The sequence below is a fragment of the Scyliorhinus canicula genome, chromosome 6, assembly GCF_902713615.1.
Source record: "Scyliorhinus canicula chromosome 6, sScyCan1.1, whole genome shotgun sequence".
Lineage (NCBI taxonomy): Eukaryota > Metazoa > Chordata > Chondrichthyes > Carcharhiniformes > Scyliorhinidae > Scyliorhinus > Scyliorhinus canicula.
The window spans coordinates 172,676,108-172,703,068 of record NC_052151.1 but is presented as its reverse complement, the minus strand read 5'-3'; the positions used below and the strand labels follow the sequence as shown (position 1 = coordinate 172,703,068).

The window sequence follows — 26,961 nt, the reverse complement described above, 5'->3', positions numbered from 1 at the left end:
ATTTTGAAATGTCATTAAAATTAATATGACTATAAAAATCCTTCAATGAAGAAAGCTGCATTAAATTAGCATGGTAGCATGGTGGTTAGCATAAATGCTTCACAGCTCCAGGGTCCCAGGTTCAGTTCCCGGCTGGGTCACTGTCTGTGCGGAGTCTGCACGTCCTCCCCGTGTGTGCGTGGGTTTCCTCCGGGTGCTCCGGTTTCCTCCCACAGTCCAAAGATGTGCGGGTTAGGTGGATTGGCCATGCTAAATTACCCTTAGTGTCCTGGAAAATAAGGTTAATTGGGGGGGGTTACTGGTATAGGGTGGATACGTTGGCTTCAGTAGGGTGATCATTGCTCGGCACAACATCGAGGGCCGAAGGGCCTGTTCTATGCTGTACTGTTCTATGTTCTATGTAAATGTTCACTGCCCACCAAAGAGACAAGGAAAAATGGAACGCAAAAGATTGTTTGATCCAAAGGGACATTCTTTCTGATTGATACAACATTATTTGCTCACCACATCATCCAGCTCCTGTTTTCCATGAATTATTCTGCTAGCTTATTCCACAAAGTCAATGGAATAAAACAAAACAGGCGGCATCTGAATGGAGATTTAGGCTATTTCTATAATCAGCTGTGATTTTGTTCTTCTTTCGATATTTTTAAAATATATGCAATCCCCTCCAGGTCCACAGCCTCCCCACCTGGAGCTCCCTGTTTCTCTAACTCTAGCCTCTTGTATGTCCGTCGCCTGCCCACTCTTCGCTCCAATATTTCCAGCTCCTTGCTTTGTAAATTCCTACCTACACCCCTGCACCCACTTTAATATCCACCTCCCTAAGAAAGAACCTAAGAACTCGGAGCAGGAATCGTCAAATCAGCCCTTCGCACCCTCTCAGTTCGATCATGGCTGATCTCATCCTGGCCTTAACTCCACCTTCCTGCCCATACTCCATAACCCTTCAACCCATTACTAATTAAAAATCTATCTATCTCCTCCTTAAATTTACTCAATGATTGAGCCAATGAGTTGCACTCCATACTGGGAGCCCTGCATAATCTTTCTTTCCAAGTACATATCCAAAATTCCTTTGAAAGTTACAGGTTAATCTGATTTGCGTACCCTTCCAGGTCATGCAGTCTGGATTATGGCCAGGATTCTCCATTGTGAGTCTGCCCCACGACAGTTTTTAGTGAAGACAGAGAATTTGGTACAAATACCGCATTCACTGGAGCTGGACTGAAGAATCTTGTTGCCGTGAACAGACAGAAAATTGTAGTTCACAGTATCACCCTCTTGCTTGTGACATTGACAGCATATTCTTCCTTTTAGAAGATTGATGCAAAGTGCTCCTTTAGAACTGCAGCCGTGCCCTCTTCCTCCACAGGACAATCCTTTATGTTTCCTAATTGGCCCCATGCTGGCTTTGACTATTATTTTGCTTTCTGTTTGTTTACAAAGGACATTTATGTTCCCTTCTATACCTGCTTATATTGTTCCACACACTCTTTTTCTCTTTTCTAATTTCTCCTTGCACTTCCTGTTGTCAGCTTAAATTTATCCTATGAACCGAACATTTTTCAAAAGCCGCTTTGTTTCATTTTATTCTCAAATTTTATACAGGTTGAGTATCCTTTATTCAAAACCTTGGGGTCGATTGCATTTTGGAGTTCAGATCATTCTGGTTTTCGGATACCACATGTACTTACGTTAATATGGCTGAAGCCTCTGCTAGTTATTGTCTAAAGTCAATAAAATGGCTTGAAATGTAGGATGCACCACTGAATAATAAATCCAGTACCTGTAATAAATTCCCACCCATGGCGCCATTTGCAATTCTGCTTGGAGGAGAGGGTTCTGGATGTCGCTGCGCTCTACTGGGAGACTTTCCGTGCTAAAGGTCGTGTGTGATCAGTGAGGTTCATGTCGGCTCAGGTCGTATCGACTTGGGTCAGAGACTTCCTGCGCTAAAGGTCGACGGGGTTCAAAAAAGTATTTTTTTTAATGTGTTCAGTTTTCAGAAAAAGGATACTCGACCTGTAATCATTTAAGGAGTTCCAGCTGTGGATGCATTCCCACTCCCCACCTTTGGAATGTGGAGTTAGTACCTGAACTATCTCGTCCTTTTAGGCTTCCCATTGCTCACTTATTGTTTTACCTGCCAAACGTTTGCTTCCATTTCACCTGGCCAGATCTTTTTTCAAGTCACTGAATTTAATCCTTTCCCAGCCTAATTATTGCAGAAGAAAGGGACGTGCTGTCAACAGAATACACTCAAGAATTCCAAGTTTAAAAAGAAACAATTATACTGCAAGAGCAATGGGGTACTGATTGATCGTCAAGTCAGCTGTGATTGGTCGAGGTGTTGCCATGGTCAATGCACCAGGGAGCTATTGTTCCCCCATTCTTTAGTTAATTCAAAATGGTGCAACACCCAGATTTATATCTTTCCCGTGCAGAAGACAAGTCCCTGCATATGAATATGTAACTTCTAGCAAATCTAATGATCTACAAGTTGAGGCTGATTGATAATCTTAAATTAGCTGCTGGTGAATTTCTTAGCACACTCAAGGTTGTTCAGCAAATGCTTCTCAATCAAGGACAGCACGGTAGCACAGTGGTTAACACAGTTGCTTCACAGCTCCAGGTCCCAGGTTCGATTCCTAGCTTGGGTCACTGTCTGTGTGGAGTCTGCACGTTCTCCCCGTGTGAGCGTGGGTTTCCTCCGGTGCTCTGGTTTCCTCCCACCGTCCAAAGATGTGCAGGTTAGGTGGACTGACTATGCTAAATTGCCCTTCGTGTCCAATAAGTTTTGGTGTGGTTGCTGGGTTAAGGGGAGAGGTTGGAAGTGTAGGCTTAAGTGGGGTGCTCTTTCCAAGAGCCGGTGGGCCGAATGGCCTCCTTCCACACTGTAAATTCTATGAAATCATGGAATCCCATCTGGCATCATGTTCTGAGTTTGCAACCATTGTTGGGTGAGTATGAAGGGTAGGGTTGCGCTGTAAGATATGATCCACTGGTCATTGGATTGTGCGGCCACATATCTGGCATTGCACTGACTTGAAACTTATATACCACGTTACAGATCAGTGTCGTAGGTAGAATGTCTTTTTGGCTTGATGACAGCATCACATGAGTGAAATGCACCAGTTGTCTTGCCACTGTATTACTTAGAATTACCTTGAATCCCTATAGTGCAGAAGGAGGCCTTCGGCCCATCGAGGCTGCCATCGACCTTAGAAAGAACACTCGAACCATGTCCACCCCGCCTTATCCCATAATCCAAACTGCACATCTCTGGACACTAGGAGGTCTAGGGTGTTAGTGCTGGAATGTCTTGCTGACCGTGCTGGGATGAGCACTAGGAGGACTGGGCTGTGTGCTGGGATGACTGGGCGATGAGTGCTGGGAGGACTGGGCGATGAGTGCTGGGAGGACTGGGTGATGAGTGCTGGGATGACTAGGCTGTGCACTGGGAGGACAGGGCGATAAGTGCTGGGAGGACTGGGCTGGGCGCTCGGAGGGCTGGGCTGAGCGCAGGGAGGACTGGGCAATGAGGGCTGGGTGGACTGGGCTGAGCGCTGGGAGGACTGGTCTTGGTGCTGGGAAGATGGCTTGGGCGCTGGGAGAACTGGTCTTGGCGCTGGGAGGACTGGGCGATGAGTGCTGGGAGGACTGGGCTGAGCGCTGGGAGGACTAGATTGGGCGCTGGGAGGACTGGTCTTGGCGCTGGGAGGACTGGTCTTGGCGCTGGGAAGACTGGGCGATGAGTACTGGGAGGACTGGTCTGCGCGCTGGGAGGACTGATCTGTGCGCTGGGAGGGCTGGGCGCTGGGACGACTGGTCTGTGCGCTGGGAGGACTAGATTGGGCGCTGGGAGGACTGGTCTGTGCGCTGGGAGGACTGGTCTGTGCGCTGGGAGGACTGGGCTGGGCGCTGGAATGTCGGAGAGCCAGTTGGGCCTGTGGGCGGGGCCGGTGGTGGTGGGCGGGGCCGGTGGTGGTGGGCGGGGCCGGTGGTGGTGGGCGGGGCCGGTGGTGGTGGGCGGGGCCGGTGGTGGTGGGCGGGGCCGGTGGTGATGGGCGGAGATATCATTACCCATCATCCCATTCCGTCTTTCGCTGTTGAGCTGCTGTGGGAATGGCGGTGAGTTTGCTGCTGCTGGCGGCGATTGAAACTGAATCCGCCGCCATCGCCCGCCGTAATAGTTGTCTGTGTGTTAGCGGTGGGCCGGGGTGACGGGGAACGGGTTGGAGCTATCAGCCTGCCATGTATTATAACCCGAGGCAGCGATGATAATAGATTTATCGGCGAACCGGGGTGGAGCAGGCCCGCGGCCTGAGCTGCCAGCCTCTTCACTGCTACTTGGGGACGATGGACAAGGCCGCGGCCTGTGTCAGCTCATAGGGCCGGCCAACACACGCTGCCTCCCAGCGCTTATTCTTGCAAACCTGTTGTTGACACTTTTTTGTATTTCGGTGCAAGAATGATATAAGTCACTTCCCCAGAGTTTATCAGTGTTTTCATTACATCCACTTTTGCTCTGGAAGCACTTGTTGAAACTGTTTGAAGAAATGCCTAAATGATACAATTCCTTGTCCTCGGGCTGGTAGATTTGATTTTACTGGAGATTTTCGGTTTATTAAATCTGTAACATTAATAACATTGGTCTAGAGGAGAACTTTCAGAGGAAAATAAGAACTTGCATATGGGTAGCACACTTGTTTCACAGCTCCAGGGTTCCAGGTTTGATTCCCAGCCTGTGCGGAGTCTGCACGTTCTCCCTGGGTACTCATACAGTCCAAAGATGTTCAGGGTAGGTGGATTCGCCATGATACATTGCCCTTTAGTGTCCAAAAAGGTTAGGTGGGGTCTCGGTTACGTGGGTAGGGAGGAGGCGTGGGCCGAAGTTTCTAAGGGCTGGTGTCGACTCGATTGGCCGAATGGCCTGCTGCACTGTAAATTCTATGATTTATGTGGTGCCTTTTACAATCTCTGGAAATTTCCAAAGTGCTCACTACCCAATTAAGCACTTCTGAAGTAATCATTTGTTTTGGACAATGTAACAGCTAATTTGTGCACAACAAGCTCTCTCAAACAGCAACATATAATGGTTACATCAATTTTTTTAGTGATCTTGGCTGGAAGACATTTTTCAGGAAATGGGGAGAACTCCCCGCACCTGACTGCAGATTTGCTCAGCGATCCTTTACTCCACTTGAGCGGCAAATAGCTTGCATCTCACAGATTGATGTTGTGGTCAACGTACAGAACTTCAATGTTAACCAGTTTCTGAGATGGCATTTGAACCCTCAATCTCTGACCCAGATGGGAAGTTGAGCAAAGCTGACTCCTAACTCTCTGCCTCCTTCCCTATTTCGGCACCACTCTTTGAGCCCTCACTCACAGCCTGTTGATATTTACTATTCCAGATTTGTCTGATTTGCATTAAAGCAGCTGCCATCCTCGGAAGTGTACCGCAGTCAGCGAGGCTGATCTTGAACTTCAGGGGCAGAAAGCATCAAAGAAAGAAACATGTAATGGGGCAGTTGACCTCCCAGTTTTCTACTGCTTCAAAGTTGAAAATCAAGCTTGGGGAAAATACATTATAGAGAATGTAGAAAAGAGGTCTGATCACTACCACTTACCTTCACATGGCTTTGGTTTTATTAAGCTTTCTCGTATAAGTTTGATCATTATGACGGCAGGACTGCTGAGCAACACCCAGACCGCAACAAACTTGAAAAGAATTTTTTTTAACGTCGACTGCTACTTACACTCTTGCTTCTTGTGCTGGATATTTCTGGGATTAAGCATGTAATCGAAGGTAACCGTTCAATGCTGAGGAAGTGCTGACTTGTAGAATATCTGTAGATGCAGTATTAAACTGAAGCCTCGTCTTGCTCTTATTGTTCATGTGGATATTAAAAATCCCACAACAATTTGCACAAGTGCAGGGAGTTCTGATATTTTGGCCAATATTCATCTCAGTGGGATCCTGTTGTGCCTGTTAACTTCAGCTTTTGTAAGTACAACAATGACACTTCAAAAGTGGTTTGCAATGTTGGCAGGACGGGCTACGGCGATCATTAGATGAGCTTTTTTGACATTTGCTGTGATTGATCGCGTAGGTTGCTGATTACACACCTTTTAAATTCAGTATTCTAGAAAACCAATTAAATTCACTACAATGAAAAACCATTGTTGGATAAGAAATTTTCATGCAGCAAAATCAGCCAGCAGTAAAATTCCATCTAAGTGTTTAGTCCACTACTAAAATCAACATGTTTTATTATCACTTATATGGGCAGCACGGTGGCCTAGTGGTTAGCACAGCTGCCTCACGGCGCTGAGGTCCCAGGTTTGATTCCGGCTCTGGGTCACTGTCCGTGTGGAGTTTGCACATTCTCCCCGCGTCTACGTGGGTTTCGCCCCCACAACCCAAAAATGTGCAGAGTAGGTGGATTGGCCACACTAAATTGCCCCTTAATTGGAAAAACTAATTGGGTAATCTAAATTATTATCACTTATAAAATATTCACTGGAGGCAGCATGGTGGCGGTGGGTTAACACTGTGGCCTCACGGCACCGAGGTCCCAGGTTCAATACTGGCTCTGAGTCACTGTCTGTGTGGAGTTTGCACATTCTCCCCGTGTTTGCGTAGGTTTTGCCCCCACAACCCAAAAATGTGCAGGGTAGGTGGATTGGCCACGTTAAATTGCCCCTAAATTGGAAAAAATAAATTGGGTACTCTAATTTTTTTTTAAATGTTCGCTAGCATTGAAAAGGAAACTTTGCCATTGTTGTCAAACCTTTCTTTGCGAACAGCCACCGTCTCTGTTGAATGACAATGCCTATTGTCATCGCAAAGGCTGTCTGAATTACACATTTGACCAGATAGCAAATTATAGCCTCCTATTCATAAGAAGATTGGCGTTGAAAATATAATTGATTGGAAAAGTTTGAGAAGTAGTTAATGCATCAAATGTTAAAAAGAATATTTCCCCAAAACCCATTGTTGCATCTTGTGTTTTTGCAATAACAGGCATTTAAGAAGTTGTTTTTTTGTATTGCACAGGAATGGTTTCTTAGTTGGGTTTATTTTTGTTTTGCTGAATGGATTCTCTAAAGAAGTTGCCAAATTTGTTCACTCCACAAGTGGTAAAGCTCATATTTTGTAGTGATTTTGAATTAGATTGCAGTCAGGCTCTGAGCGCTTCTTGCATGGCAGTTAAAGCCTATCTTGTGGTGGGGTGTGTTATGCAGAGAACCTATACACAAATCACCAATTTATGTTCCGTCTTGTACTATGTTATTTGTTTTGAATTGTTTGGTGGCAACTGTGTACTGTGGGGAAACTAGGGACTTATAAAATCATGGACGGAGATCATTCAGTATACATGGCAGCCCTGCGAGAGCACTTGAGTTGGTCCCACCCTTTCCCTGTAGCCCTGAAAACTTTGCCTGTTCAGGTGCTTATCCAATTCCCTATTTAAAGGCCTGATTGAATTTGGCTGCCACAGACTCAGTGCATTACTGCAGATTGTAACCACTTGCTACACAAAAGGATTTTGCCCATGTCGTCGTTGATTCTTTTACCAATCTTCTGCTTCTCAACTCTTCCACGAATGGGAACAATTTCCCCATCTCTGTCCAGGCACCTCATGATTTCCTCTCCTCAAAGGAGACAGCTCCATTTTTGCTGATCTCGCCACATGTCGTTGCATTCCACTGATCAACCTATGTTTTCTTGAATGTCGATCACTATCTTTTGCATGGTTCACAATGCTTCCAAGTTTTGTGTCACCTGCAAATTTTGAAATTGTGCCTTTACCCCCAAGTCTAGGTCATGAATATAAATCAAGTAAAACTAGTCCTAGTATAGATCCCATGGAACCCCATTGTATACCATCACCGCCTCCACCCGAAAAAGTCAAAAAACAACTTTTCACTCATCCTCTTTCCTGTCACTTGGCCAACTTCATTTTCAATATTGCCACTGTACTTTTATTCTATAGGCTTTAACCATGTTGGTCTTGTGGCACTTTATGAAATGTCTATTGCAAGTCTGCATACATCACACTTACACCTTTAGCCTTATTAAACCTTTCTACCTATAGAGTTTTTACAACGAAAAGCCACTCAATTCACTTGGGCTGATTTAGTGGGCTAAATAGCTGGCGTGTAAAGCAGACCAAGGCCAGCAGCGCGGGTTCAATTCCCGTTCCAGCCTCCCCGAACAGGCGTCAGAATGTGGCGACTAGGGGCTTTTCACTTGTTCTCTGCAAGTTTATTTCTCTCAAGGACCCATTCAACTTGCTTTTGAAATTATTCATTGTTTGTCTTCACTTCCAGCTCCCTCGTATGCAACAAGTTCCAGGGCATTGCCACTGGCTGCATTCTTTAAAAAGTCAGATTTTAAAAAAAACTCAAATCAAACACTTCAACAAATCAGTATTGGCTTTCCTTAATTAATCCACACTTGTTTAAGTGACTGAATTTTGTCCTGGTTACTGTTTCTAAGAGCTTTCGCACCACTGAGGTTAAACGGAATGACCTGATATTGCTGGATTTGTCCGTGACCCATTTTTTTGAACTACGGTGTGTTACATTTACAATTCTTCAATCCTCTGGCACTGTCCCTATATCTGAGAATTAAAGAGTATGGCTGGTGCTTCTGGAGTATCCACTCTTGTTTCGCACAATGCATTCTATCTTGTCCTGATCACCTGACAACGTTAGGTACAGCCAACCTTTTGAATACTTCCTCTTTAGCAATTTAGTGGCCCATTCACCGTCTCAGCTATCTCCACTTGGCTTTGGCAGCATTTTCATGGCAGTGGCAGATGCAAAAGTATTCAATCCAGTGTCTCAGACATGCCCTCTGCTTGTCCCCATTTGGCCTGACCCCTCATTACCGTTTTACTATTTTGGATTTTTTTTTAATGCAAGCTCTTTCTCTCTGTCACTCTTTGCCCCATATTTCCTTTTTTAGTTCCCCTCCTGAACTTTCTATTTTCAGCTTGGTTCACGCTTGTACTATTAAACTATTGAACTCCAATTTCAATGCAACTGGCAGCTTTTCAATTTTTCTATGGGATGTGGGTGTCAACGCAAGACAAGCATTTATTGCCCAGCCTCAATTGCTCTTGAAGGTGGTGGTGGGCCACCACCGTGAACCATTATAGTCTGCGTGTCTGTGAAGTTAGGGAATTCTGAACGGAGTGTGGCTTGGAGGGGAATTTGAACGGTGGTGGTGTTCCCATTCATCTATCCTTGTCGGTGGTGGAGGTTGCGGGTTTGGAAGGTGTTGTCAAAGAAGCCTTGGTGTGTCACAGTAGTGCATCTTGTAGGTAGTACACACACTGCTGCTACTACGTTGGTGGTGGAGGGAGTTCATGTTGAACTTGGTGGATGGGTGCCATTAAGTTGGCTGATTTGCCCTGGATGATATCAAGCTTTTTGGGTGTCAGTGGAATTTTCTCGCCCACTGTACACTTTACTTTTCCGATTAATGCACAATAAACTGACCCAGAAAGTTCTCGCGTGTGTATATTTCTCGAAGATCTTGGACTAATGGAATAGAGGAATCATAGAATCACTACAGTGCAGAAGGAAGCCATTTGGCCCATCCGGCCTGCACCGACCCTCTGAAGGATTTGGATTTGTTTATTGTCACGTGTACTGAGGTACAGTGAAAGTATTGTTCTGCATGCATTCCAGACAGATCATTCCATAAATGAAAAAAAAACATAGGGCATACATAAATACACAATGCAAATACATAGACACAGGCATCAGTTGAAGAATACAGGAGTGTAGTACTACTCTGCAGAGAAGATGTGTGAAGAGATCAGATCAGTCCATAAGAGGGTCATTTAGGAGTCTGGTAACAGCAGGGATGAAGCTATTATTCAATTTGTTAGTGTGTGTTCTCAGACTTTTGTAACTACTTCCCGGTGGAAAAGTTGGAAGAGTGAATAAGCCGGGTGGGAGGGGTCTTTGATTCTGCTTTCCCAAGGCAGCGGGGAGCACACAACCTAGGCCCAATTGAACCCTCGCCCTATCCCAGTAATCTCACGCAGTGTAAGGAATTTTGCAACCAACACATGAAAGCTCCTTTCGTAGAGTAGCTAAATAACGTGGACAGTTTGGATACTTCCTCCTCACCAGTTGGCACTGCCCTGTTCCCATACACCCACAGACCTGAAATGCACATCATTACCATTGTCTGTGCCAAGAGGTTTCTTCGGAGTTCCCCGTTTGATTTCTTGGTGACCATTTTATATTGATAGCCTCTAGTTTTGCTCTTCCTCAAAAGTAGAAACATTGCCTGACTATTCTGCTCAAAACTTCAAAGATCCCTATTAGGTCACCTCGTTTCAAGAGAAAAGAGCCCCAGCTAGAATATTGCAATTGTGTTATCATCCTTTAACGCCTTTTCCTTGAATCTTCTCTGTGCGCCAAGGTTCGATCTATGTTTAGCATAATTATTTTCAATTCTGTCCTTCTAGAAATCATTCTGAGTGCTTTGTTTGCTTTAGCGACTTTTATTGACCTGTTTCACAACTGGTAAGTTGTAATAAAAGCCAAATACTGTGGATGCTGGAAATCTGGAATAAAAGCAGAAAATGCTGGAAAAACTCAGCAGGTCTGGCAGCAAAGAGTTGACGTTTCAAGTTTGTATGACTTCTTCAGAAGAAGTTATACAGACTCAAAATCAACTGTTTATCTCGCTGTGGATGCTGCCAGACGTGCTGAGATTTTTCAGCATTTTCTGTTTTAATTAGTTACTTGGTGTATTTATGAACCCAGATTCCTTTGTTCCTGTACCCTTTCTTCCTCTATTTTCCAAGTGATCTTTTTTTGTCAAAAGTGTAATACGTCATTGATATTTTTGTTGCAATTCATGTCACTTTGCATGTCTATTCTGCAAGTTTATTAGTTTATACAATCCAAAGAGGTGTAACACCTGTCCGTTTTAAAAGAAAACTGCACGGTGGCACAGTGGTTGGCACTACTGTGTCACATCGCCAGGGACCCGGGTTCAATTCCACCCTTGGGTCACTTGCCTGTGTGGAGTTTGCACTTTCACCCCATGTCTGCGTGGATTTCCTCCGGCTGCTCCAATTTCCTCCCACAGTCCAAAGGTATGCAGGTTAGGCCGGGTTACGGGAATGGGGTCTCTATGATTTCTTTAGTGTTGTCTTTTAAATTGATTGCAGTGTCGCAGTGTTGATTGCCCCACCCAATTTGGTATCGTCTGCAAATTTAGAAATGGTTTTTGATTTCAAAATGTAATCACTAATATATATTGTGAGCAATGGTGGTTCCAGCTCTGATTCTTGTGGGACCCTAATTCCTACATTCTGCTACCTTGAATAGCCACAATGTGGTGAGGCATTGTGAGACTGTGAATCCTTTACTTTGACTGAGTCCTCGTTCTGATTGGTTTGGTTATGGGGACTGGGGTGGAATAGTGCTGTTTGTAACAGACTTTGTCATATCTGGCTCATGATGTTTTTATTGGTTTGTTTCAGGGTGAAAAGAAGGAAAATCCTATGCGTGAGCTCCGCATTAGGAAGCTATGTCTGAATATCTGTGTAGGTGAAAGTGGTGACAGACTCACCAGAGCTGCTAAAGTACTGGAGCAACTCACTGGCCAGACCCCGGTGTTTTCTAAAGGTTAGTGCTCGCTTTAGAACTAAAAAGAATTATTTACCACATGTGGGCGTCGCTAGTTAGGCCAGCATTTATTGCCCATCGCTAGTTGCCCTTCAGTTGGTTTTGAGTTGGCGCTTTGAACCGCTGCAGTCCTTGAGGGTGTAGGTACACACACAGTGCTGTTAGGGTGGGAATTCCAGGATGTTGCCCCAACGACAGTGAAAGAAAAGCTTTCAATACAGGGTGGTGAGTGATTTGGAGGGGAACCTCCAGGTGGTGGGGCTCCTAGGCATCTGCTGCTCTGTCCTAGATGGTAGTGGTTATGGATTTGGAAGTTGCTGTCTAAGGAATCTTAGTGAGTTACTACAATGCATCTTGTAGATGGGGCACACGGCTGCTACTGTTTGTCGGTGGTGGAGGGTTTGATTGTTTGTGGAAGGGAGAGCAATCAAGCGGCTGCTTTGTCCTGGATGGTGTCAAGCTTGTGTTGTTGGAGCTGCACTCATCCAGGCAAGTGGCTATATCCCATTATACTCCTGACTTATTCCTCGTAGTTGGTTGACATGCTTTGAGATGGTTAGGAGGTGAGTTACCGCCGTAGGATTCCTAACCTTTTACCTGCCTTGGTAGCCACAGTATTAACATGGCTAGACCAGTTCAGTTGCTGATCAATGGTAACTCCCAGGATGTTGATTGTGGGGGATTCAGCGATGGTAATGCCACTGAATGTCATGGGGCAGTGGTTAGATCGACTATTGTAGGAGATGGTCATTGCCTGGCACCTGGGTGGCCTGAATGTAACTTGCCACTTGTCACCCCAAACTTTGTATTGTCCATGTCTCGCTGCATTTGGACATGGACTGCTTCATTATATGAGGAGACTCGAATGGTGCTGAACATTCTGCAGTCATCCGCAAACATCCCCACTTCTGATTTTATGGCAGGGAGGTCATTGATGAAGCAGCTGAAGATGGTTGGGCCTAGGACACAACCCTGAGGAACTCCTGCAGTGATGTCCTGGAGCTAAGATGATTGACCTCCAACCACCACAACCATCTTCCTTTGTGTCAGGTATGACCAACCTGATTCCCATTGACTTCAGTTTAGCTAGGGCTCCTTGATGCCATACTTGGTCAAATGCTGCCTTGATGTCAAGGGCAGTCACTCGCCCCTGGCATTCAGCCATTTTGTCTGTTTGAAACAAGGCTGGAATTTGGTCAGGAGTGAGTGACCCTAGCGGAACCCAAACCGAGCGTCCGTGAGCAGGTTATTGCTGAGTAATTGCTGCTTGACAGCTCTGTTGATGATTCCTTCCAGCACTTTGCTGATGATGGAGAGTAGACTGATAGGGTGGGATTTGGCTTGGTTGGATTTGTGGGCAAGGCCAGAATATTTGTTGCCCATCCCATTGTCGTTGAACCAAGTGGCCTGCTAGGCCATTTCAGAGGGCAGTTAGTAGTCATCAGTCCTGGAGACACATATAGGCCAGACTGGGTAAGTATGGAACATTTCCACGCCTGATGGACATTGATGAACCAGATGGGTTTTTACAAAAGTTTTTTGTTTTAAAAAAATAAATAAATTTAAAAGTACCCAATTATTTTTTTCCAATTAAGGGCAATTTAGCGTGGCCAATCCACCTAATCTGCACATCTTTTGTTTGTGGGGGTGAAACCCACGCAGACACAGGAAGAATGTGCAAACTCCAGGGTTTTTACAAAAGTTTATAGTTTTATGGTCATCATTACTGAGGCTATAATTTGAACCCATCTCCCCAGAGCTTAGCCTGAGCCTCTGGATTACTTGTCCAGTTACATTATCATTGCACAACCATCTCCTTCTATTCTAAATCTTTATAAATTTCTAGCAGTGTCCATTTCTGGTACACATGGCTCAAGATTCTACAATTCAACCTTAAATTCAACAAAATCTATTTGTATCTAAATTTTCAATTAGGGGCAGCATGGTGGCGCAGTGGTTAACACTGCTGCCTTACGGCACCCCGGTCCCGGGTTCGATCGCAGCCCTGGGTCACTGCCCGTGTGGAGTTCGCACATTCTCCCCGTGTTTGCATGGGTTTCACCCCCACAACCAAAAGATGTGCAGGCTAGGTGGATTGGCCACGCTAAATTGCCCCTTCATTGGAAAAAATGAATTGGGTACTCTAAATTCTTTTTTAAATTCTATTATTTTCCAATGTATTTGATGTTTATTAGTGAATGAGAAGTTCAGTAGGTTGTTTCTTTCATAAACCCTGTTTTTTTAGGGTACTTTGGTTAATAACTTCTCTTCCTTGTTCTGGATGGAAAAGATGGTTGAGCATTTTGAGAGCATCAAGGCAGCAAATATCCAAACTCGCTTATTTTTTCCAACAGCTCGCTACACTGTGCGGTCATTTGGGATTCGAAGAAATGAGAAGATTGCTGTTCATTGCACAATCCGTGGAGCCAAAGCTGAGGAAATTTTAGAAAAGGGTCTAAAGGTGAGTTGTTTATAAATACACAATTTACATTTTTGATGGCCAAATCCAACTGCTTGGGGGAATAGGAGGGAGAAGCAAAGACAAGTCAAACAATTGTACTTTCTGTTGCGTGAGAACAATGATTCTTCATGAATAGTTTTAATGAGCTTTGAGCATTTGTCAGTGGTGTTGTACTGGGTTGTTGCATGTTGGCTGAACGCGCAGTGATTTCACTAATGGATTCAAATTTGAATCCAGACCAAAGTGACATCACTTCTCTAAGTAATTTTAAAAAAATTTGTTCATGGGATGTAGGCGTCACTGGCTACATCTGCATTTATTGCGCATCTCTAATACCCCTTGCAAAGGTGGGGTAATCAGCCGCCTTAAACTGCTGCAGTCCGTATGTCATAGGAATCGCCACATGTGGTTAGGGAGTTCCTGAATTTTGACCCAACAGTGAAAAGTGAAGGAATGGTGATACATTTTCAAGTCAGGATGGTGTGGCTTGGAGGGGAACTTGAAAAGTTGTGGTGTTCCCATGCATCTGCTGCCCTTGCCCGGCTGCACAGTGGTTATCACAGTTGCTTCTGCACAGTGGTTAGCGCAGAGTCTCGGATTCGATTCCCGGCTTGGGTCACTGTCTGTGTGGAGTCTGCACGTTCTCCCGGTTTCTGCTTGGGTTTCCTCCGGTGCTCCGGTTTCCTCCCACAGTCCAAAGATGTGCAGGTTAGGTAGATTCGCCATGCTAAATTGCCCTTGGTGTCCAAAAAGGTTAAGTGGGTTACGGAGATAGGGTGGAGGCGTGGGCTTAAGTAGGGTGCTCTTTCCAAGGGCCATGCAGACTCGATGGGCCGAATGGCCCCCTTCTGCACTGCAAATTCTATGTTTCTAGGTAGTAGATGTCGCAGGTTTGGAAGGTGCTGTTGAAGGAATCTTGATCCGTTGCTGCAGTGCATCTTGGAGATGATGAACACTGCTGCCACTTTGCATCAACAGTGAAGGGAATGGATGTTGAAGATGACAGATAGTGTGTCAATCAAGTGGGTTGTTTTGTCCTGAGTGGTGTTGGGCTTCTTGTGTTGTTGGAGCTGCGCTCATCCAGACAAATGGGGGAGTATGCCATCACATGACTTAGGCTCTGTAAATGGTGAACAGGCTTTGGGAAATCAGGAGATGAGTTACTGACAAAATTCCCAGCTTCAAATTTGATCTTTGAAGCCAATGTATTTATATGACTCATCCAATTCAGTTCCTGGCCAATGGTAACCCCTGTGGTGTTTATAGGGAGATTGAGCAATGGGAATACCATTGAATGTCAAGGAGAAATGGTTAAATTGCCTCCTGTTGGAGATGGTCATTGCCTGACACTTTTGTGGCACAAATGCTACTTGCCACTTAGCAGCCCAAGCCTGAATATATCCAGGTATTGATCGTCTATGTAATTAATAAGCAATTGTGCTTTTTAAAGTTATTGAGATAAGGGGTGGAGCAGTGGTTAGTAGTCCTGTCTCACAGCGCTGATAACACGGGTTCACTCCCGGCCTGGGTCACTGTCCGTGTGAAGTCTGGGCTTTCTCCCCTATGTCTGCAAAGATCTTATCCCCACAACATAAAGATAATATAATAATCTATTGTTGTGACAAGTAGGCTTACATTAACACTGCAATGAAGTTACTGTACAAAGTCCCTAGTCGCCACATTCCAGCGCCTGTTCGGGTACAAAGAGAGCAAATTCAGAATGTCCAATTCACCTAACGACACGTCTTTTGGGACTTGTGGGAGGAAACCCACGCGGACACGGGGAGAACATGCAGACTCCGCACAGCCAGTGACCCAAGCCAGGAATCTAACCTGGGACCCACTGTGCTACCGTGCTGCCCATGGACAGGGTGGGTGGATTGGCCACGCTAAATTGTCCCTTAATTGTAATTTTAAAAAAAAATCTATTGAGATAGAATATTCAGCCTTTCTCCTATCTGTTTTATATTCCCCCCCCCCCCCCCCCCCCCCCCCGGCCCCAACAAACAATCCACTGAGACACAGTTGCATAGCGGTCACCAACTCCTTGACTCTTTGTGTAGAATGTCTAGATAATAGTTAGACGTAGGGTGTTTGCTTCTTGGAGACTAACAATGTCGTCCCCACAGCCACACTAGCTGAGAAGAATCAGATTAGAGTTCATATCTGGGATCCAGCATGTATTTGTGGCTTGATATTCTATTGGCAGCATGTTTAACTCTTTACCTTTTGGGTAGGCATATGTAAATAGAAAAAGATATGCACATAGCCTTTGGCCATGTTATACGTGAGCTACGATTATTTGGTGTTGACACTGGGAGCAGAAGTAAAAGTGATCCATTCACTCATAGCTTCTCGCTTATAATTCATTAAAATTTTGCTTTAAATATAAATATAACATTTTGTTCAGGTTCGGGAATATGAACTGAGGAAGAGCAACTTCTGTAACACTGGGAACTTTGGCTTTGGGATCCAGGAACACATTGATCTGGGCATCAAGTACGATCCTAGTATTGGAATTTATGGTCTGGATTTCTATGTGGTGAGTGACTGCTGAGATTTGTAAATGTAAAAACAAAATTGGACTCTGTTGACTAAACACTTTTTATCGGCAACATGTACTTTAAATTACAGAACATCACTTTTCAACGCAACCGAACAACTCACTTCACACTTCATTCATACTGTTCCTTAAGTAGTTGCATGGTTTTCCTGGATTATAGTCCAAAGTGATTATCATCTCCCAAGAATTTATTTCAGTTCTTTTCCTTTTCCGGGGCTGATAAACTTTAACCTCAGAACTATCTTTCATGGAGAGGGTTTTTCCCTTTTGGCGCAAACGAGGCCAATCTTCCAGCCTTGTTTCAAATCCTCACTAATTTGGTCTTTTCAATCCCAAGTGCAAGCTCCAACCCACATTCTTGTGCAGTGAATCAGAGACTAGGCCTCTAGCTGCGCCGTCTCTTGAGATCTTAGACTGTGCTTTGCAGAGATATCTTGGAGATCCTTTTGAAGATTGTCACTATAATCAGTGTAGACACAGAGGCAGCTGCCATCATCTCCAGTGTGAACATCTTGCACCTTTCCAGCAAAACAATCTGGGCTGTCTATAACAGCCGTACGATGTAGCACAGAAGTTGGCGATCCATCGAGTCTACTTCGCCATTCAGTGAGATTGTGATTTATCTGATGTGATAATCCGCAACTTCATTCCCCTGTCGTATCCCCATACCCCTTTATTCCCTTACTGATTAAAAATTTGTCCACTGCCGTCTTGAACATAACAACCCAGTCTCTACGGTTCCCTGGGGTAAAGAATTCCACAGATTCACCACCTTCTGAGAGAAGAAATTGCTCTTCATCTCTATCTTAATTGTGACCTCTTACTCTGAGATTATGCCCTCTGATCCTAGACTCTCCCACAAGGGGAAGCATCCTCTCAACATCTACCCTGTCCAGCCCCCTTAGAATCCTATATGTCTCAATAAGGTCACCTTGTTCTTCTAAACTCTAATAAGTCCAGGCCCAACCTACTCAACTTCCCAAAAGAAAATTCCTCCATCCTTGGGATCAGCCTAGTGGACCTTTCTGGACTGCCTTCCAGTATATCTTGGATAAGGGGACCAAAACTGTTCACTGTATTCCAGGTGTGGTCTTGTATAGTTACAGCAGGACTTCCCTATGTTTATACTCCACTCCCTTTGAAATAAAGGCCAACATTCCATTTGCCTTGCCTATAACCTGCAGAACTTGCACAGTAGCTTTTTGTGATTTTTTTTTGCATGAGGAGCATCCTGTGCTGCAGCTTTCTGCAGTCGATTTAAATAATACGTGGCTCCTTTGTTCTTCCTAACAAAGTGCATAACTTCACACTTCGGACGTTATATTCCGTCTGTGCAAGCTTTTGCCCATTCACTTAACTGGTCTATATCCCTCCATAGACTTTTTGTGTCATCCTCATCACTTGCCTTTCCAACTATTTTAGTGTCAACCGCAAACTTGCCACTAGTTCATTCACTTTCCTTGTCCAAGGGATTAATACATATTGTAAATAATTGTGGCTGCTGATTCCTGTGATACTCCACTCGTTACAGGTTGCCATCCTCTTATCTCAACACTCTACCTTCTATCAGTGAGCCAATCCTCTGCCATGCTATAATACTACCCCATCATCATGGGCTCTTATTAAGTAGCCTTTCGTGTGGTACCTTTTCGAATGCTTTTTAGAAATACAAGTATATTACATCTACTGGTTCCCCTTTATCTGCATTGCTCGTTACCACCACAAAGAATTCTAATAAATTTGACAGACATAATTTCCCTTTCATGAAGCCATGCTGACTCTGCTTGATTATATTATGTATTTCTAAATGCTCTGTTATTACAATCTTTATAATGGACTTGATAACATTTTTTCCAGGCCTGTTATCAGGCAGACTTCAGAACAGGTCATGTTAAGTAATGGGTTAAGAGACATTGCAATTAGTTGTCTCATTTATGTTAAGTGTTCAATGGTTGTCTCATTTATGTTAAGTGTAAGTGTTCAATGATTGACACTGATATGAAAAGGGGCTTCAGGTGGCCTCTGGATCAGGTGATGTGTAGAGTCTTGTGCAGAGTCTGTTGGGAGAAATAAAGGTGTGTCGATGAAAAGGGAACAAGACTTTTGTCTCTTCATACCACAGCATGGAGTACGTCTAACAATGGTAGCAGAGAATGGTTGCTGTGCAAGTGTGAAGAGTTGAAAGATACAATTTTTCCAGATCAAACCAAGGAGTGAGTGGAAAAAAAGGGGATATATGGCTGAGCCCAGGATGAAGATGGCTGGATATGACTATCCTCCCTTATTTTCTGAAAGGGAATCGTACGACCAATGGAGAAGTGCGGTAGTTATGTGAACTAAGGTGACTGGTTTAGGAAAGAGAAAGCAAGGTATTGCATTGGCTCTTTCTTTACCATATGGCAGTAAAATCCAAAACAAAGTGCTTTCTGAGCTGGAATTGGAAGAGTTGGACTCGGAAGAAGATCTGGCGACTTTATTACTTTATATGGAAAGATTTATAAGAAAGATGACTTGTTAAGTGCGTATGTAGCATAGTCGGATTTTGATAAGTTTCAGAAAATGGAGGATTTATCTATGGAAGACTATATAATGGAATTTGGCAGACTATATAAAAGGCTGCAGAAACACAGGCTGGAATTTCCAGTCTGTGTTTGCCTTTAAATTACTTGACTGTGCTAGAGTGAGCAACATGGATAGGCTCCTGGTTTTGACAGGAGTTCAGTTTACAGATAACGATACCTTATTCGAACAGATGACAACAGCTTTAAAAACAATTCTGGGGAAACATTCGATTCCAATGGCTCTGATGACCGAAATAGGTCAGCCTGCAATAAGACAGAATATGGAAGATACACTACTAACAGGATGGCAAAATCGTATGGCTACGAACAGGCCTCAAGACTATAAAAGGAGACCGAGACAAGGAAATTATGAAGACAGAAACCCAGTTAAAACCTACAATAGGAGGGTGAACCCCAGAAATGCACGGGGCATGATAAATCGATGTTTTCGATGTGACTCTCAATACCATTATGCTTTGAACGTCCAACTCGTTATGATAGAGTATTTGAAGCGACACATGACACGGAAGAGTCAGAAGAGGAAAAAGATAGTGACCAGAAAGAAGGCATTGTGCTATTAACAAGCAGTTTTACGCCGGTAATGAGGGTGTTGGTTGCAGAATCCTTCAACTGTGCTGTATTGGACAGTGGCTGCACATCTACTGTGTGGGGGATTGACTGGTTAAAATGTTATCTGGACTCCTTGGATGCTGAAAATCGGAACAAGGTTAAGGAATTTAAAAGTTCTCGATGTGACTCTCAATACCATTATGCTTTCAACTGTCCAACTCGTTATGATAGAGCATTTGAAACTCATAGTTTATAGTGATGCGTCCTATGCAAATTTATGTGATGGCATTTCAAGCGCAGGAGGTTTTATAATTTTCCTTTTGGGGAACAATGGTAAATGTTGCCCTCCTGTGTGGGAAACAAAGAAAATAAGGAGAGTGGTCAAAAGCACTTTGGCTGCTGAAACGTTAAGCTTAGTGGAAGCGGTGGATATGGCCTTTTATATAAATCAGATATTGACAGAAATTTTGGGATTAGGGGATTTGAGTAATATACCTATTGACTGTCACATTGACAATAAATCCCTGTGGGAAGATGTGCACTCTACAAAAAGTGTCAATGAAAAGAGGTTACGGATAGACCTTGCAAGTTTGAAGCAGATGTTGGACAGGGGGGAAATAACAAAAATTAAATGGGTTAACAGTGGCTATCAACTATCAGACTGTTTTACGAAAAGAGGGGCTAGTTCACACAAACTTTTGGATATTGTGAATGAAGGGCGACTGTTTCTGTGAATGTTATTGCAATTAGTTGTCTCATTTATGTTAAGTGTTCAATGATTGTCTCATTTATGTTGTGTTCAATGATTGACACTGATATGAAAAGGGGCTTCAGGTGGCCTCTGGATCAGGTGATGTGTAGAGTCTTGTGCAGAGTCTGTCGGGAGAAATAAAGGTGTGTTGGTGAAAAGGGAACAGGGCTTTTGTCTCTTCATACCACAGCATGGAGTACGTCTTAACAGGTCACATGACCCCCTTCAAATTGACAGCTCCCGCAATAAGGTTTAGCTAGGGCAAAGTATTGGCTGTTACAGTCTTGTAACTACTTATAGCAGTGGGAACAGTTTAAGATGATGAGTTAAAGAGTATCACAGTAAAGACCTTTTAGGAGCTGTTCAAGGCAAATTGAAATTGACATCATTACTGTTTAGCACAGTCAACTCAACATTGTACTAAAGTAAAATAGTTGCTTTCTATATCTGCACTGGTAAATACCATTCCATATATATATTACAGTTACTATTTCATGGATGGATGTATTCTCAAGTTAATGGGTGGTTGTTTAGTAACCCTTTAAAGTTTAGCAATAGAACAGAAGGAAGGAGGAAAATTTATTTCTTGCCCAGTGATATTTCTGTTTTATGATTTTGTAATTCACAGGTCATGGGGCGGCCTGGTTTCAGCATTTCTGATAAAAAGGTGAAGAAGGGACGCATTGGGTCTAAACACAAAATTTCCAAGGAAGAATCAATGAGGTGGTTTCAGCAGAAAGTAAGCAATGTCTGATTTTGCTGTCTCTCTGGTTTTTTTCCCCTTATCCAGACTGGCTTTGAGGTCTGTATGTTGTGCGGAAAGTACAGTCCATCAATTTGTAGCTGGATCATGTACACTTGTCTGCCATCTCTGCCTCCATCTTCACTTTGCATAAAATAGTTAGACTCCAAGGAGACTGCAGACGTCAGTGTTGCTGGAAAAATATTAACAAGGTTTCAAAACTTTTACACCCGACAATTCCTGATCTAAGTTGGCATGATTTTTCAGTGTGGCATTCCGCCCGCTCACTTTTCCCCCACCCAAAAATAGTGGATCAACTAAAAGATTGTTGATTGTGATCTCGAATTCAACTGGTGCGATTTACATTTTATGCGTTTACGATTTTACCTCTCTTTGTGGGCCGGTGGGGGGAGGAACGGCCTCGCTCATCAATACAATCCTATTGGGATTGATGTTTTAGGACAAAATGGTTCCTCCGTTTGAATTCCAGAACTACATGTGTGAACAGTTGTGGCTGTCATGACTCCGTGTCAGTGTGCATTGTTTTTCCAGCAGTGTCATTAAAATTTAATGTTCGGCGTTTCCAGCTGTCAGTGGGTTTTGACGTCACAGAAATCACTTAATACACCAGACCATAAATGGATCACTGCTCCCCTATTAATCCAAAGCACCACATTGACCTTTTTTGCAATCTGGCCGGCAATCAAATGTTAAAGCTGCAGATACTAGGACTGACAAAAAAATAGTAGCCAGATATTGGAGGCATAAATTAAGTGAAACGTTCAATTTTAAAAACGATCTAAAATTAATCTGGGACGAAAACCTATATTTAGCATTTTGTTAATTGGTAATGAGTGACTTTTTCAACAGCTACCCATGGATAAAGCTATTAACAATTAAATACTTAGTAAAGATTAATTTCCCCGTCCCCAGTGTGCACCACCTACATGGGTACTACATGTGGTTGCTCTATTCTAATTCACTTGCTCCTGAACTGACTAACATAGGAGTGCTGCCATTTTCCCTGTCTGAGATTGGGGACTCACTTGGCATCATTAATTTCACCTGCATATTTCTCTGTATATAGACCTTAAGACGTAGGAGCATAATTAGGCCATTTGGCCCATCGAGTCTGCTCTGCCATTCAATCATGGCTGGTATGTTTTCCTTACCCCATTCTCCTGCCTTCTCCCCATAACCTCTGATCCCCTAATTAATTAAGAACCTATCTATCTGTGTCTTAAAGACACTCAGTGACTTGCCTCTACAGCCTGCTGCGGCAAAGAGTTCCACAGATTCACCACCCTCTGGCTGAAGAAATTCCTCCTCACCTCAGTTTTAAAGGATTGTTCCTTTAGTCTGATGCCTTGGGTTCTAGTTTTCCTACTGATGGAAACATCCTCTCCACATCCACTCTAGGCCTCTCCGTATCCTGTAAGTTTCGATAAGATCCCCAGTATAGCTTTACCGTCTACTGTGGTGTCTCTTGTATTGGATTTCTGGTACTGGTGCTGATTATGGAAACAATATGATGGAATATATTGTAAACTTTGTGTGCAATTTTTTAAATAGAGGTCATGCTTCTATTTTTGTAAGTAATTGCATAAGCTTCAACATTATGGATAGCACTTTGGAACTGAGCCAGAGATTTGAGAGCAGTTATGTGAGGATTAATATGTTGAGGATGCATATAAACCCTGGCAAACATACTACTTGCTTAGTGCAGTTCTTTATTAATGCTTTGTTTCCTTCTTTTCCAGTATGATGGTATCCTCCTGCCTGGAAAATAATTTGAAGAGCACGTGAAACATACAATAAAAGTCATTTATAACTACTATCGATGTCAAGAGTTTCTTTAAAAAAAACTTTATGGTAATGCTTTAATGGTTTAAAACTGCTGAGTGAAAATACCCTGGCATGCTTTACTATGTTAAAGACACCATATAAATCATGTTGATAGTGGACTTAAGTTAGAGAATGCTCCGTTATCCAGGGATTGTGGTTATTTGTGCAGTCTTTCGTGGCTGGCAACATAAAGACCCAGGTCTTCCACTCTCCAGATAGTCTGAGCCACACCTAGCCCACAAGATATGCTATGGGATCCCTTGGAGATCCCAGCGTAATTACTGGGAATTGCTTGGGGATTTGAACATCCGATGACTAATTCTCCTGCTCTGGGGCATCCTCAAAGAAGCTCTCAATTCTGAGTTAGATTTGGAGACTTCAGACAGTTACAATTTACTCATTGGATAGTTACCCAGCAAACGTTAGATAGAAAATTCCTAATCTAACTCCTGGGCAACTAAGATAATGTATCACCCCAATCACCTGAACTCACCCCCTGACCTCGCCTCACCACCCTACTCAAATACTATTCTTCACCCTTGCCCACCCTATGCCCTCTGTTGCTCTTTAAAGAAGCTTTGGGACATTTGTTTTTCAAAATTTAGTGGATCCAATTATGTTTTCCAATTAAGGGGCGATTTAGCGAGGCCAATCCACCTATCCTGCCCCTCTTTGGGTTTTGAGGGTGAAACAGACACTGGGAGAATGTGTAAACTCCAGGTTCGAACCCGGATCCTCAGCATCATAAGCAGCAATGCTAACCATTGTGCCACTGCTGCACATAGCTTTGGGACATTTAAACTCCTGCCAGATCGTGACAGTCAGATTTTTAAAAAGTGAGGCTATGGCTCGTCTTTCCTCCGACATCCAGCACGATGAAGAAGCAGCTCCATTTGAGGTACACTGCATTTCTGGGGAAGCTGGGATCGAAATTTCAGCCAGAAATGAGGAGCCACAGAATGACACTGAATGGTGGGAGCAAAGAGGCCGTCTGCTGGTGAATGCTACCACTCAGAAAATGCAGGTGAAAGATTTTTTGTAACAACAACCAGTAAAGTTGTTCCTAATAGTAAAATAAATAGGTTACTGTTGGAGATGCAGCCAAATCCATTTACAACCCTGCATTCTTGAAAAAGAATCATAGTGTGAAGAAAGCTCAGTGATGTGTTGCTCAATTGGTTCCATTTATTCCTTGGGTGGCAAGTGGTTAGCACTGCTACTTTACAGCAACAAGGCCCAAGGTTCGATTTCCAGCATGGGTCAGTGCAGAGTCTCTGTTCTCCCAGTGTCTGTGTGGGTTTCCTCCGGGTGCTCTGGTTTCATCCCACAAGTCCCGAAACACGTGCTGGTAAGGTGCATTGGACATTCTGAATTCTCCCTCAGTGTACCCGAACAGTGTGGTGACTAGGGGATTTTCAGTAACTTCATTGCAGTGTTAATGTGAGCCTAGTTGTGACACTAATAAAGATTATTATTAAGTGTGTTTCTTAAAACAAACTAGCAATAAATTGTAATAAAAAATAGTAATAGTAGAGCTGCATTTATGCTTTTAAAACAGCTAATCATTCATCGTAGACACCCCACAAATGTTTGTGTAGCGTCTTTTTCTACACATTACCCATCACTTGTAAAGTTCAACTTGAGATATAAGTTAAGTGTCTGCAATGTTTGGAATTGACCATTTACAATCTCTTATCTGAAAGCTTGGCACATGAGGCATGGTCTACGGAAGGACTAGGTACATATTCCTCTGTAATGGATAATGGTGGAAGGAAACATAATAAAGTCTCCAGTAGTATTCCATTGAACACATTTTTAGGTCCTTAAAAATTATACCTCACTATATTGGGAAAGCTTTTCTTCACCTGTTTTGTCCTCTTATTGATCGTCACAGATTTGCACTTTGCTGTTCCTGTTAGTGTATATATACTGATTCTTCCCAACTAACACCCACGATTTGACTTTTTAAGAAGTTTCTTAACACAGCAGCTTGTATTTATACAGTGCTTTTAACATAAAACGTTCCATGATCCTTTACAGGGACATTATAAATCCAACAATGACACCAACACAAAAAGGAGATAGTAGGGCCGATGACCAAAAGCTTGGTTACCAAGAGGAGCCTTAAAGGACAAAACAGGCAGATTTGGGGAACCCTGAGGACTCGGGGAGTTGAAGGCACAAACCAATGGTAGAACGATTAAAATCGAAGTTTAGGCATTTGAGGACCTTGGGAGGGATTTGAAATCAAGGATGGGAATTTTAAAAAACACATAGAAAATAAAAGCAGGGGGAGACTTGCAGCCCTTCGAATCTGCTCTGCCATTCATTGTGATTGTGGTTGATCATTAAGTTCAATACCCTAATCCCGCTCCTTTAGCCCCAAGAGCTATATCTAACTCCTTAAAATTATGCAATGTTTTAGCCTCTGCTTTCTGTGGTAGTGAATCCCACAGATTCACAACTCTGGGCGAAGACATTTCTTCTTGCCTCAGTTGTAGATGGTTTCCCCCTTATCCTCAAACTATGACCCCTAGGTCTGGACTCCCCCACCATCAGGAACATTCTTTCTGAATCTACCCTGTCTAATCCTGTTAGAATTTTGTAAGTTTCTATGAGATCCTACTAATTCGACTGAACTCCAATGAATATAATCCTAACCGATTTACGATTTATTCTCTCCGCATATGACAGTCCTGCCATCCCAGGAATCACTCTGGCAAACCGTTGCTGCTGTCTCTCCATAGCAAGAACATTCTGCCCCACATAAGGACACCAAAACTGCTCACAATACTCCAAGTGTGGCCTCTCTAATGCCCTATATGATTGCAGTAAAACATCCCTATTCCTATACACTCAAATCCTCTCGCTATGAAGGCCAACATACCATTTGCCGCCTTTACTGCCTGCTGTACCTGCGTAATTATTTTCAGCAAGTGATGCATGAGGACACCAAGGTCTTGCTGAGTATCTGCCTCTCAATTTACACCCATTCAAATAATCAGCTTTCCTATTTTTGCTACCACAATGGATAACCACACAATTATCCACATTATACTGCATATGCCCACTCACTGTCCAAATGCCGAGAAGTGTCTCTGCATTCTCATCACAGATCACCCTCCCTCCCAACTTTGTACCATCTGTTGTAGATACTACGTGGTTCCCTCATCCAAATGCATCAGTATATAATGTGAACAGTTGGGGTCCTAACACAGATCCCTGCAGTACCCCACTCGTCACTGCCTGCCAATCGGAAAATACCTATTTATCCCAACTCTTGCTTCCTGTCTGCTAGCCAGATTTCTAACCATTTGAAGCAATCCCATTTGCTTTAACTTTACATAGTAATCTGCTGTGAGACCTTGTCAAAATCCTTCTATAAGTAAATAAACCATATCCTCCGGTTCTCCCTGGTCAACTTTACTAGTTACATATTCAAAGAATTCTAGAAGATTCGTTAAGCATAATTTCCCTTTCATAAGTCCATGCTGACTTTGATTATACCACTGCTTTCCAAACACTGCTATGAAATCCTTGATAATGGACTCTCGCAACTTCCCTACTACCTACGTTAGGCTCATTGGTCTATAGTTCCCTGTTTTCTCTATACCTCCCTTTTTGAATAGTGCAGTTATATTGGCTACCCTCCAATCTGTAGGAGCCATTCCAGAGTCCACCAAGAATTTTGGAAAATGACCACCAATTTATTATTTCTAGGGCCACTTCCTGAAGTACTCTGGAATTAAGATAATCCGGCTCTGGAGATTTATCTGCCTTCGATCCCATTAATTT

At 43.4% G+C, this 26,961-nt stretch overlaps 1 protein-coding gene across 1 annotated transcript; it reads left to right on the top strand.

The window, feature by feature from the left end:
- Window positions 1–4,097: 4,097 nt before the first annotated feature.
- On the top strand, window positions 4,098–23,156 carry LOC119967653 (60S ribosomal protein L11-like). Its single transcript, XM_038800458.1, has 6 exons — window positions 4,098–4,134; window positions 11,529–11,673; window positions 14,028–14,134; window positions 16,545–16,676; window positions 21,208–21,318; window positions 23,082–23,156. The coding sequence occupies exons 1-6, from the start codon at window positions 4,129–4,131 to the stop codon at window positions 23,109–23,111; spliced, it is 531 nt and encodes a 176-aa protein (XP_038656386.1). The 5' UTR covers window positions 4,098–4,128; the 3' UTR covers window positions 23,112–23,156.
- The last annotated feature ends 3,805 nt before the right edge of the window (window positions 23,157–26,961 follow it).

Excerpts from the sequence above, each read along its gene's own strand:
- LOC119967653 (XM_038800458.1), top strand. Across the intron at positions 11,674-14,027 it reads GACCCCGGTGTTTTCTAAAG|CTCGCTACACTGTGCGGTCA; the intron begins GTTAGTGCTCGC and ends TTTTTCCAACAG. Across the intron at positions 16,677-21,207 it reads ATGGTCTGGATTTCTATGTG|GTCATGGGGCGGCCTGGTTT; the intron begins GTGAGTGACTGC and ends TGTAATTCACAG.